The sequence below is a fragment of the Psammomys obesus genome, unplaced genomic scaffold, assembly GCF_907164565.1.
Source record: "Psammomys obesus unplaced genomic scaffold, mPsaObe1.curated_primary_1811, whole genome shotgun sequence".
Lineage (NCBI taxonomy): Eukaryota > Metazoa > Chordata > Mammalia > Rodentia > Muridae > Psammomys > Psammomys obesus.
The window spans coordinates 109,884-122,796 of NW_026592586.1; the positions used below are offsets into that span (position 1 = coordinate 109,884).

Consider the following 12,913-nt stretch of genomic DNA (forward strand, 5'->3'; position numbering starts at 1 on the left):
GGGAAGGTGGGATTGGGAGAGGATGAAAGAGGGGGCTACACTTGGGATAGAAAGTGAATAAATTGTAATAAATAAAAAAATTAAGAAATAAATTTTTGTCTGGCATGGTGGCATACAGCTTTACGTCCAGCACGTGGGAAGCAGGGGGAGAGTCAAGAGACAGGAAGATTTCTGAGTTCAGGGTCAGCCTGGTCTACAGACTGATGAGTTCAGGGACAGCCAGAACCACACCGAGAAACCCTGTGTACAAATAAAACAAGAAACAAAGTAAAGCTCCTCACTTCTTTCAATCTGATGTTCATAGTAAATAAGGGGCCTGTTGAATAGCATCTTAAGAGGGACAGACACTAATATCCAGAATGTGGAATGTTCTATGTGACACTTATTTGTTTCTTAACAAACAAACAAACAAACAAACAACAACAAACCTTGACATTAAAAGAAATGGGGTCAGGGTTCTAGCTCAGTTGGGAGAGCATTAGACTAGTATACGTCTCCAGTCATGTGTATTGCGGTCATGGTGGTATATGTCTATAATTCTCCAATTTGGGAGGTGGAGGCAGGAGGATCAGCACTTCAAGGTGACCCTCAACAAAATGGCCAGTTCATGGGTGTCCCTAGCTTCATGAAACAGACCTTGTCTTTAAATAATCCAGGTTTTGGTGGGGGTCGGCCTAGTTCAAGTCTAAAACAAACTTGAACAATATGGTAGCAAGACAAAATAATTAGTTGGATTCTGGCTCTAAAGGGTAGTCAGACTGTAACAGAGAAGAGATGTGAATTGGAACGTATATTGCTTGGGGGGCTTAAAAATGCTTGTTGGTTTCAGTTATATGAAAATTATATGTAAAATTTCCTTATTCTTGGGAGCCACATGTTGAAGTGTTTGGGGACGGTGTTTCTTGGTGTCTGAAATTTACTTTCAAGTGCTTCAGACCAGTTTCTCTCTCTTACACACACAGTCGTAGTTAGGTAGTAGACGATAAAATAAAAAAAAATGAGGGAAAATAAATGGATGGCAAAAATGTGTTTATTAGAAATTCTTTAGAGCTATTTATAAGAAAGAGGTTGGGGGAGAGAGAGGGGAGAGGAGCGAGGGAGCGAGGTCCTCTGAGCAGGTAAGTATAGAAGGCTTCTCTCTGGGAGAAGCCAGAAGCTTCATGGTTCACTGTTCTGAGGTGCTGGCCTTGAGCAGGAATGTTATTTTTCTAGGCCTGGTCTTGATTCTGACGTGAGCTGGAATGGGAGCATTTATAAACAGGGCATTTCAGACATTAGCAAAGGCTAGAAAGGATGTCAGATTATGATGCAAGGGACAGTAAACACTAACACTGGAGATGGAGAACAGGTCACGTGAGGGAGGAAGCAGGCCTGGTAGCATTGAACAAAGAGGGTTTATTGTAAACTGAGAAACTCAGGATTAATTTTGTGAAATGCCTCAGAACTGTCAAAGCTACTGCTTACCAAGCACAAAGACTTAGATGCCTAACTCAAGACGCTGACTCACAGAGCAGATGGCCGGGATGTCATTTCACTTCTTACTCGTTGCTTCTTGTCCTGTGGCCTTATCAGACCCACAGTGAACTAAGTAGGCCTAACACTTTCACATTTTCTTCAGTTACGGTACAATTGTTCAGGCTCATGGGGAACACACCGAGTACTCCCACAGTGTACAGAATTCATAAAGAAGAATATATGTCAAACATAAAATTGGGCGTTATGTCTAGAATGTGGACTCATAGAAGAAAGCTTCAGACAGAGAGCAAAGAATTAGTTTGGGGTCCTCTTGCTGCTTAGAAGCGAAGGTAGTTTTCTTAGTGAAAGCTCTTTCTCGTAATTCTGACTAGGGTAGTGACTTGTTCAGAGATCATGTTCCAATCTCACCGGTATGAAAGGGTTTACAATTATTTTGCTCTTCACTGCTATACTCACACGGGTATTCTTGATCAAAGTCTAATTCTTATATTGCAGGCCAAAGTTATTCAGAGGGAGGCCAGTCTTGTCTTCAGAGCCTTTAGTTAGTTTTATTTGGCCTGAGTACTTACTGTATGTTAAGTTCTGTAATTGGTGCTGGCAGTACTTGGCCCAGGTACTAACGGGTAGGCTCAAAAAGACCTTTTTTTTTTTTTTTTTTTTTAAATGACGGTAGACAAGCCACACATGTACAGCTGGGAAATTTTATTTGAAAGAAGAAATGTGTCATTCAGTCCAGTCAGGGTTAGTAATGAAGCTGTGGAGGCCAGACAGATGTCAGGTGAAACACAGGACTCCATGTCTATTCTTCGGATACAGGGATCGTCAGTTAAGAGAATCTTATTTTCGCACAAGAGATGAAAGAAAAAAAAATCCCAAGTTGTTTAGGAAAATGTTGCAGCGGAAGTCTGATTATAAGGCGCTTAGAACACAGGTACTATTTAAGACATCCATTAAAAGGGCGAAAAGCATTTGGGGAACACCCATGCATGTCCTTCACTTTGTGGAGAGATTAATCGGAGGACCAGCGGCTGTTTAATGCAACAAACAACCCATCTTGATGATTACTCAATAGAACCCGGAAAGAACACAGAATGTCGAATTGCAATGTAGAGGGAAAGCGTTGGTCACAGGCCGGTCAAAGTCTAATACTGGCACTTGATATTACTGAGGTTTGAGGCAGACCTGGCTGTCTTGAGCTGCAGCACCCAAAGGGGAAGCAGGCCCTAACCAAGGATGCAGGGGGAAGGGTACCTTGGCTCACCTCTGCCGCCATCTTTAACGTCCGCACAGGAACCAGAGTTTAGAGCGTATGATAAACGAAATGAGAAATGTTGCAAGCTCTTCATATGACAAGGTGGGTGGCCCTAAAAAGGGCCTTTGGGTTTGGCGAGATGGGGCTCGGGGGCAGCTCAGCCGCCGAAGCCGTAGAGCGTGCGGCCCTGGCGCTTGAGCGCGTAGACCACGTCCATGGCGGTGACCGTCTTGCGCTTGGCGTGCTCCGTGTAGGTGACGGCGTCGCGGATCACGTTCTCCAGGAACACCTTCAGCACCCCGCGGGTCTCCTCGTAGATGAGGCCGGAGATGCGCTTCACGCCTCCGCGCCGGGCCAGGCGGCGGATGGCGGGCTTGGTGATGCCCTGGATGTTGTCGCGCAGCACCTTGCGGTGGCGCTTGGCGCCGCCTTTGCCCAGGCCCTTCCCGCCCTTGCCGCGACCAGACATGGCTGTAGAGTGTCTGAGAGCTGAACTCAAGTGGCTCAATCGCCCTCTACAGCTGCTATATATACCGGGACGGCGGACCTTTTAGGAAACTGAAAAGGCGCGGGCGGGAAGGTGCTGCTGTATCCGCCCCTCAACCTCACTGGCTGACTCGTGTTGCCCGGGAGGCGCAGGCGCCGTGGTGTGGGGGTGCTGAGACTCTGCCGCTTACTTCCTGGAGTTTTCAGTCACTGGTTTGTGTCTTTTAGGATTGTGCTTGTGGGCTGTGACAGCCGGTATTTTATAATTCTCCCACCCACCCGTCCTTTGTAAAAAGGAAGTTGTAGCCATACACTTTCTTGAAAAACCAGATACAGCACAAAAAGATCACCTTTTAAACGGAAGATTTAGAAAAAAAAATCCAAAGTGTAAAATTTTGCAAGCATTAATACATTTGACCTGTCAGTCATGAAGCTCTTTTCCTCTACCAGAAGCCTGCACACAGCTTCGTTTTCAAATCTGTGTGAAGGGAGCTGTTACTGGTTGAATATGCACCGTTTCCCATCTCATAGAATGCTGTTTGGACTGGAAGGATGAAGACTCATCCAGGGTTGGAGAACTAATCCTCTTTTAATAAAAGCTTTTGTTGCTCAGGAGGATTCTGTGTCTCACGGCCTTGCTAACCAGTGTCGTCTGTACTCAGGAAACTGAGTAATGTTTGCAAATTAAACTAAAGGAAGACTCAAATTCTGTAAAGTAACATTTCAATAAAATGTTACCGAAGTGAGGCTGTTCACATTCATCAGTCTTAAATGTCTGACAAATTTCAATGTTTTTTCACACTGCACACAATTTTGTTCAGTCCGTTTTTGAACACTACAGAGGTAATTTTATTTATATGTATCTACCTATCATCTCTCTACAGAGGTAATTTTATCTATGTATCTACGTATGCATGTATGTGTGTATGTATCTCTCTCTCTCTATTACTTATTTATTTTCTTGGAAGGCATTTTTGGAATACATCCTGTAGACCAGACTGCATTAAACCGGAGGCAATTTTCTGTATCTAGGGTCCGTAGTGCTCCTGTGAGCCTCATCCTTGTTCAAGAGAGGGCATTTTAAAGATGTGATTTGGCAAGTCTTGTCCGAGGCATTCCTATGGTGATAGAAGAGAGAAGGATATTCAAAACAAGTCCCAAGCACTCAGAATCTACTTGGGATTTAGCTTATTTCCATTAATACACAGAGCTCTCCCTGGTCCTTTCCAGAAAGACACCAACCAGTCTTCCGCCCCATTCCCTCTAAATGCCAGAACGCCAAACACTGGTGTGAGAATGCTGTCTTTAAAAACAGTGAGCGCCCTGCCCATATGTGGCTATTGGGTAGCTTGGTCTTCATATGGGCACCACACAGTGGAGGGGAGTGTTCTTTCTAACCTGGACCCCATTGTCTGCATTTGGATCACTTTCCCCTATCAGCGAGGCCTTGCCTGGTCTCGGGGTATGAAGCTATGCTCAGTCCTGATGTGACTTGATGTGCTGGGGTGGGTTGATACAGGGGAGGGGGCTCCCCTTTTTGGGAAAGGGGGGGACTGGCAGGAGAGGAGGGAGGATGGATGTAAAGTAAATCAAGTGAAATTAAAAAAAGAAAAAAATGACAACAATAACAAAACATTGGATTTCTTTCCCCCATGTAAAGAACTCAAAGGCCACGTAAGAGGAAACTAAATTCAGGCTGAGGGGTGTGACGTGGCACCAACTCAGCATATTCCTACCTGTTAACCTGGTGTTCCAATGAAGCGGCAATATCCCAGCGGTATTGACCTTGCTCTGAAACTTGTTAATCACACAGGGCTTCAGGTACCTAGTCTGCAGATGGGAATGCATTGGACATTGGAGAATGGGTCTTTCTGAAAACGGAGGATTTAGAATACTTTTCAAGCACACAAGAAGCTATTCAGCATCCACATGTAAAAGATATGGCGGGGAGGGGTCGGGAAAGTGAGAGAGAGAGAGAGAGGGAAGGAGGGAGAGAGAGAGAGATTGAGAATGAGAGAGAGAGAAGAGAGAGATGAAAAAAGAAAACTGGATATTTGAAAGCGTTTATGTAAGTATTTAAAAGTGTTCATTTTAGAAAATGAAGTTGACGCAGACCAGCAGTGGGACATGTTTCAAGTTGCCAGTATGTTCACGTGATGTCAACAGAAAGGGATGTAAAGTTGATACCTTTACTTTCTTAGACCTTTTGAGCACATTTGACTCTACTAAGACTGTCGCCTTCTTTTCTTGAAATTTATTATTATTATTATTTTTTCTAGACAAGGTTTCTCTGTGTAGCCTTGGCTGTGCTGGACTTGCTCTGTTCACCAGTTCAAGTTGGCCTTGAACTCACAGGGGTCTGCTTGCCTCTGCTGCCTCCCCGTGCACTGGGATTAAAGGCGTGCACCACCACTGTCGATTTAAAGTCTCTAGATTTTAGAATGCCCAAGAACAAGTCCCGTAGTATGAGTCATGAAGCTGGTATCTCTAAGCTGTCACTATGGTAATGGTGTACATTTGTATGTGTGTGTGTTTGTGTCTGTCTAACACAATATTCAGAGAGGATGAAGTCATAATTTTCATGGCTCTCACTTAGGAATTTTTATTACCCGTTTTTAATCTTAAAAAACAAACAAACAAAGAAAAAACAGTGCAAGCCTTACTACAGAGAATAATCTGCTGTTTCAGGATATAAGTAGATTTTTGGAGTTGAGACCAAAAACATGTTTTTTGGTATTAGCCTCTAAAGTAATGAGTGGAAATGAGTGAAGCTTCTTATGGGTTCAAATTTGCAGTCCCATGGTTGATCTAGGTTTCAGGAAGCCTTTTCTTTCTGCAGTTGTCATGATAAGCAGTCAGGCAACAGCAGTACAAATGATCTTTATGGAGCATATGTCCTGTCTTGTAGTCACGTGGAAAACCATCTTCTAGGTGAAGTCTCATTTTTTTTTTCTTTTTCCATCCAGAAACACTAGAGGTTACCAAAAAAGTATAGAAAATGGAACTTCAATTCAAAGCTATATATAAAACTGGAAAATGTTGATGTGTTTTCTGTGATGACCGCTATGGACAGTGAGCCACAAATACAGTTAGTGCCTTCCATATAATAAGAAAATGCCACCCAAGGGCTTCATCGAGTGATTCTAATCCAGTCTGGTCAGCTGGGCAACCTTGTATATAGCATATATTTTAATGATTTGTATCATACTACAGTATTGTAGCCCGGAGACTTGATTCTTGTTCCCACTGATGAAATGATCATTTTAAATCATGTAAGTTATGTGTATGTATTTAACTAAGGAAGTGAAGCTGTGTTAAGCACTGAGTAGTTAGTCTTGTGTTAACATAAGGATATCTTTAAATCATTAAGTTTATGCCATAATCGCTTTTGGCGAATATAAGGATTTATTAAAATATAACACCAAAACACTTATATGTTCAATAAACATGGGTCTTCACTGACATGTATGTTGGATGGGGAATATTACTTTTCTGCCTCATTAACTAATAAGAATCCAACTATATTAGCTTTATTGTATTGCAAACAAACAGATGGAGTTTACGTGTCATTTCTGCTGAGTCTGAAATGTGTAAGTTCTCCGCGGGATTCAACCAGCTAAAAACTTTGCTCGTGACAGGCTGTTCTATGTGTATAATATATTACATATATGTGAGATCAGTAGCCATTATGAATTTCTTTCAAATTCTGCTTATTTCTTCAATACTGAAATTCAGATTGCTTTACTACACCGGAAGTGTGTAGAAAGCTTGATAAGTATTGGAAGGGGGAAACAGCTCTAACGTAGTGTCCCGGCAGCTTGTACATTCTAAACAAGGAATGCGTTGTCAAGTCAGGTTATATCCCACTCTTCTTCAGCTCCCAGCTGATAAACTTCGGTTTCTTCTTGACCTAGGTCTTTAATTTATTTTTGTAAATGTGAGAGCTGGTCTCCACCTCTCTACTTGGATCTGCAGAAATGTGCTTAGAGTTGTTGATCTCCAAGAGGAATGGCACAGACTCATCCACCTCCAGAAAAAGGCTCACTCGCCACCAGGTGAAAATCGGAGGAGCGTTACACACCGGTATCTCCAATACCTTAAAAAACAATCGATATTTTATCCAAGAATTATCCCCCCCGGCACACACAGCTTTCCCATCCAGTGCCAATTCCTCGCTCTTGGTGCGGACAGCCCCGGGAGCGCCTGTGCTGTTGCTTCCGCGAAAAACTCGGTTTTCCCTTCATATTTCAGCAAAAACGAGTTAATCCACATAATCTTGAAGCGATGAGGATGTGAAGAACCATGTCCTGAAGCAAAAGTTTGAGAAGGATCGCGAGAGGAATAGTATTTTTAAGGAAAACCTGAAAGTTGTCTCGATTTACGTGAAGTTTGAAAGAGAGTTGGGGACATCAGGGAAGTTTCAGGCTGTCGATTTTGAGTGTAGCTGTACAAATTAAGGCCAGAACGAAGCCCACAGGCTCTCGGATCAGTTTCCCCCAAGTCCCCGATTTTTTCGTGCCCACATTTCTTATATTTTTACTCTTTTTTAAGGGGCAACAAACACAGCCACAAGGCAGAGCTGAGGATCTTTTCTCTGGTAGCGCGGCGCTCGGCGCAGGGAACCAATCACCACGCAGCTTCTCTCTATATAAACCCAGGGCCCTCAGCCCCGGGCTCAACCCTCCCTGACAGTTTCTGCTTACTTTTGGCCTCTCTAGCAAGGCGTGAAACATGTCTGAGACGGCTCCCGCAGCTCCTGCGGCTCCTGCACCTGTGGAGAAGGCACCTGTGAAGAAGAAGGCGAAGAAGACCGGCGCCGCCGCCGGGAAGCGCAAGGCGTCCGGCCCCCCGGTGTCCGAGCTCATCACCAAGGCCGTGGCCGCCTCCAAGGAGCGCAGCGGCGTGTCCCTGGCGGCGCTCAAGAAGGCGCTGGCGGCCGCCGGCTACGACGTGGAGAAGAACAACAGCCGCATCAAGCTCGGGCTCAAGAGCCTGGTGAGCAAGGGCACCCTGGTGCAGACCAAGGGCACCGGCGCCTCCGGCTCGTTCAAGCTCAACAAGAAGGCGGCTTCCGGCGAGGCCAAGCCCAAAGCCAAGAAGGCGGGCGCGGCCAAGGCCAAGAAGCCCGCGGGGGCGGCCAAGAAGCCCAAGAAGGCGACTGGTGCCGCCACCCCCAAGAAGGCCGCCAAGAAGACCCCGAAGAAGGCCAAGAAACCTGCGGCCGCCGCTGGTGCCAAGAAAGTTGCCAAGAGCCCGAAGAAGGTGAAGGCAGCCAAGCCCAAGAAGCCAGCCAAGAGCCCCGCCAAGGCCAAAGCCCCCAAACCCAAGGCTGCCAAGCCCAAGGCTTCCAAGCCGAAGGCCACCAAGGCAAAGAAGGCCGCCCCTCGCAAGAAGTGAAGTGGCCCGTCCTGCCTTAAACCTCAACGGCTCTTTTCAGAGCCACCCACAAGTCTCAATCAAAAGAGCTGAGCTTTCTCTGGTAACGTTTGCTCCTGTTGCACCGGTCAGCTGACTATGCAGCTGTGCGGCCTGAGGCACAGCCCGGTTAATGCGAGTTTCCGTGGGTGGCGTGGGGTAACGCGTTATAAAAAGTTAGCGTCATTTTCAGCACCATCATGTTGGCTCCTGGTGGAGGCAGTATCCCTGTGTAAGTTTTGGGCTTCCGGGCTTGTTTGCTCTACATAGGCTTTTTTTTTTTCTTCCCCTTATGCACAGGTTCTTGGCGGGAAGTCTTCATCTGTGGCGCCCAGGCGCGGTAAACGGACAGGCTTCTCTTAAGGCAGCTGGAGCTTGAGTTTTCCTTTCCAATCTGTCTCCAAACTGGTTTTGAGAATTATCCAATCAGACCATCCTCTGAGTCCATGAGTGGGGACCGTTGCACCAACCAGAGAGTGTGATGTTAAGGTTTGCGTTTATGTATGGGACACTGGCAGTTTTTCTGTCCCTGCCCCTTCTCACCCAAGAGCTCTGGAATTCTGTCCTAAGGGGTTGAGAGGTTGAGATTTTTTTTTTTTTTTGAATGGTGAAAGAACATGGATTTCCTCAATACCTCACCATTCTCGGAGTTTTTAGGGACTGATCTCATTGCCATTCTGTTTAACCTGCTGCAAACTTTTCTAACATCCTGAATGTTAAGCTGTAGTACTTCACGCTGCTTCCTCATACATTGTCCTGAGTTTATCTGTTCTTCCTTATTTGTGAGTTGAGCAGTAGACCAAGAACGTGAAGGAAAAGCTGTTTTTTGGAAGGTTGCTGGACCTCTCAATATTAACACCGCTCCCCCCACCCCCTGCAAAAAAGTGTAGGTGTGTTTGAGAGCAGGCAGGGTCCACTTTACTTTCTTTATGTCCCCATAACGTAAGAATTGTACAGATGCTGAGCGAAGGTCCTGGTAGGAAGAAATCACATATCAGTTTTTTCTTTCCCCACGAGTGTTCCAGGCCTGGAGGCAAACACCTGTGCCAACTGAGCCATCACATCGCTATACTTAAACTTCAATTCAATATAGCACCTCTTTAAGAAGATAGTGGGCCTCTTAAAGATGGTTCAGTGGGTAAAGGATCTTGTAGCTAAACCTGAAGACCTGAGTCCAATCCCAGGAACCCACGTGATGGGAGAAAACAGACTCCTGAAAGATATTCTTTGACCTCTGTACCACACACACACACACACACACACACACACACACACACACACACACACGCTAAGGTAGAACTGTAGTGATGGGCGCTGAATTTGAGTTTGATGTAATTTAAGAGATAATTTAAAGGATAGGTAGCTTCCTATTGCATTTTGCAAGTGCCTGCAATATTGGAAGTGCATATATAATCAGAATACCCTGCAGTTATTGTGTCTCCAAATGAAGTTCATGTCCTAAGTGTTCCTTGTGTCTGCTGCCAGAGTTGATTATCTGATGGGGCTAAAGAACGATCAAGAAACACAGGAAAAGACATGATCATGGCCACTACTTTTCTTATCCTGCACACTTTAAGTACTTAAAAATTATTGTTTCAAGAGTAAGTTTAGCTTTTCACAGACATTCCCATTGACTGCACAACAAAACAAAAGTTGTGGGCTGCTGAGCAGGTCTCCAGTGGCACATGATCCAGTGAAATGCTTGTTGCCAAGCTTATACTCCTTAATCCCAACACTCAGGAGGCAGAGGCAGGCCCATTTTCCCTCTTGTTTCCCTCTCCTCTACGACTGAGTATTTGATTGAATTTATAAAATCTCATGAGCTGAATTAGAATACTGTCTTACATCAGTTGGATTTAGACGTTTAAGGGAAATATATAAATATATATTAAAATGCATATGAACATGATTGGAATGTTTTTCTGACCTTGGGGTCTAATTTCTTACAACGTCCTTTACCTGCTGGGTCATGCAGCTCCAAATATAGGAGAACATATTAAATAAAAATTCCATATGTGAAAGGTCAATATTTACTCTGTGTGTATGGATTAGAGAGTGTGGAAATATAATTAAATGGTATTTTTAAATTTTATTGCATTTTGGCTATCAGTTTTGAAAGGTAAGGCTGCTGGCTATTTAAGGAATGCCTCTTGACCTCAGTGACCTCACTGAGGGTCATTGTCATGGAAAATGCCACACTAACAAAAAAATGCCTTAGCAGATAAAGTAGCTTGTAGTTTTACAAGGCGTAGGAGCTTGTAGACTCCAACCCACGGGTAATTTAGACATTTTTAATCTTCAGTAATAAAATAGTGAGTGGAACATATAACAGGGGAACTGCATTTTCTTTATTCTAAGGCCACATTTGAGCTTCATGCTATAGGAAGGAAAGTCCATCCATGCACTGCCACTGATTTGTTTTCTCAGTTACCTGCAGTGTAGGTGTCCTTCACAGGACTGGCTCAGGATGACTGTCTCAGGCCTTTGGTCGTTTTGAACCCTCCTCCTGCTACCGAGGAGAGATGATAAGGAGAAAAGCACCAACGTTATACATATCAGACAAAAGACCCGTATCTGATCAGAGGGACAAAACTAGATTTGAAAAGACTGACTGTCTTAGTCTCCCCACGCCGCACAATCAGCTGGGTAAAGACAAGATGGAAGAAAAATCTTCAGGGCGCTAACGCACTTGCTGTCTTTTCACATCACTGGTTCTCTGAACCAAGCACGGCTTCAAGATTCAGTTTCTATGAAAACACACACACACACACACACACACACACACACACACACCACAACCAAAAGATGCAGTTTTAATTTTATGTGTGTGGCAGACAGAGCTCCTTGTAACATTCCAGCGTGTGGGAATATGAGTAGAAGAAGTGTGTATGATTTACTTCTGGTAACTGTGTGAAGAAACTCAGCCAGACTGTTCCAGACTCCTCTTCGCTGTGGTGTGACACCTTTCTTCCTGGGCATGGCCAGAACTCTCTAAGCAAGCGATGATATTGCATTCTGATCTACTTTTGGATAAGGGAGGTTTGAGGATTTTAAAAATTATTATTATTGCTAGTTGAAAGAACAAAAGATTGGTGAAGATGAATCTTTTAGTAGTTGTTATTGCTTACTTTGGGAAAAGTGCTGACTGTGGTTTTTCTGCACTGTGGATGAGATTCTGGTTTCTAAACCATGTCTTGAGAGGAGGTGGAGAAAGGTAAGAGCTTGTATTTCTGAAGTTTTCTCTGAGACTTAACTCATATTATTCTGAAGTTTAATTTTTGTTTTGTTTTGTTTCATTTTATTTCGAGTCAGGGTCTCATTGTGTCCTGGGCCGGACTGCATATACCTTTTGTTGTAGAACAGGAGGTCTTTCAACTCACAGAAACCCACCTGCCTCTATTTACCAGTCCTGGGATTAAAGCAATGTTCCACCAAGCCAAGGCCTCATTTTGAGACAGGTCTTTCTCACCTATTCCATGATAGCCTCAAACTTGCTATATAGCCAAGGATAACCCTGAATTTCTGATCCTTTTCACTCCATTTCTTAAATGGTGAGATTACAGGCATCTGTCACCGTACACATCTTCTGAGACTTTAATTTTGGGGGATTTAGAAAAATTTATACCTGTAAGCCTTAGATGACTCCTCAAAATTATGTATCACTCACTGGATGCAACCCAGATGGTCATCTTCTGGATAAAGTATCAGAATGTATGCACTATTTATACGCATGTGCTGATCAACAGCCTAGAGATGGTTATTAGTTTTCATAAATTTCAATGTGGGAGAAAATACTTCAACCTGGAAGAACTAACCATGACACGTTTCTTTCTTAAAATGAAAATTTTAACTCACAAGGTGACAAACTTTTAAAAATTAAATTTTTACATTGTTACGTGTTGGAGATAAGGCAAGTGTTGTCAATGAAAACTGACTGAATAATGAAGTATCAGAGATATTAAAAATGGTTTTATGTTGTAGGTTATTTTGGGTTTTAAACAAAGGTGCATGCACATTATAAGATCCACATGTGCACTCTTTTTTTTATTTTTATTTTTTTGAGACAGGGTTTCTTTGTATAATAGAGTCTTGGCTGTCCGGCATGGGCTCTGTAGACCAGGCTGGCCTCAAACTCACAGAGATCCACCTCTCTTTGACTTCGGGGCTCCTGGGATCAAAGGTGTGCTCCACCAAACCTGGATCACATGTGGTCTTACCTGAAGTATTTCTTGATTCCTTTTAGAAGCGTTAGAGGATCAGCTGCTCTTCTCAGCGGATGTCTAG

At 43.9% G+C, this 12,913-nt stretch overlaps 2 protein-coding genes across 2 annotated transcripts; one reads left to right on the forward strand and one right to left on the reverse strand.

Moving 5' to 3' along the window:
- Positions 1-2,163: 2,163 nt before the first annotated feature.
- LOC129682242 (histone H4) lies at positions 2,164-3,226 on the reverse strand. Its single transcript, XM_055614500.1, has one exon. The coding sequence runs from the start codon at positions 3,195-3,197 to the stop codon at positions 2,886-2,888; it is 312 nt and encodes a 103-aa protein (XP_055470475.1). The 5' UTR covers positions 3,198-3,226; the 3' UTR covers positions 2,164-2,885.
- Positions 3,227-7,907: 4,681 nt separating this feature from the next.
- On the forward strand, positions 7,908-10,557 carry LOC129682241 (histone H1.3). The gene has a single exon (XM_055614499.1). The coding sequence runs from the start codon at positions 7,946-7,948 to the stop codon at positions 8,609-8,611; it is 666 nt and encodes a 221-aa protein (XP_055470474.1). The 5' UTR covers positions 7,908-7,945; the 3' UTR covers positions 8,612-10,557.
- Positions 10,558-12,913: the final 2,356 nt, after the last annotated feature.

What these genes read in the sequence shown, in the direction of transcription:
- LOC129682242 (XM_055614500.1), bottom strand. Translation starts at nt 3,197, where the DNA reads ATGTCTGGTCGCGGCAAGGGCGGGAAGGGCCTGGGCAAAGGCGGCGCC.
- LOC129682241 (XM_055614499.1), top strand. Translation starts at nt 7,946, where the DNA reads ATGTCTGAGACGGCTCCCGCAGCTCCTGCGGCTCCTGCACCTGTGGAG.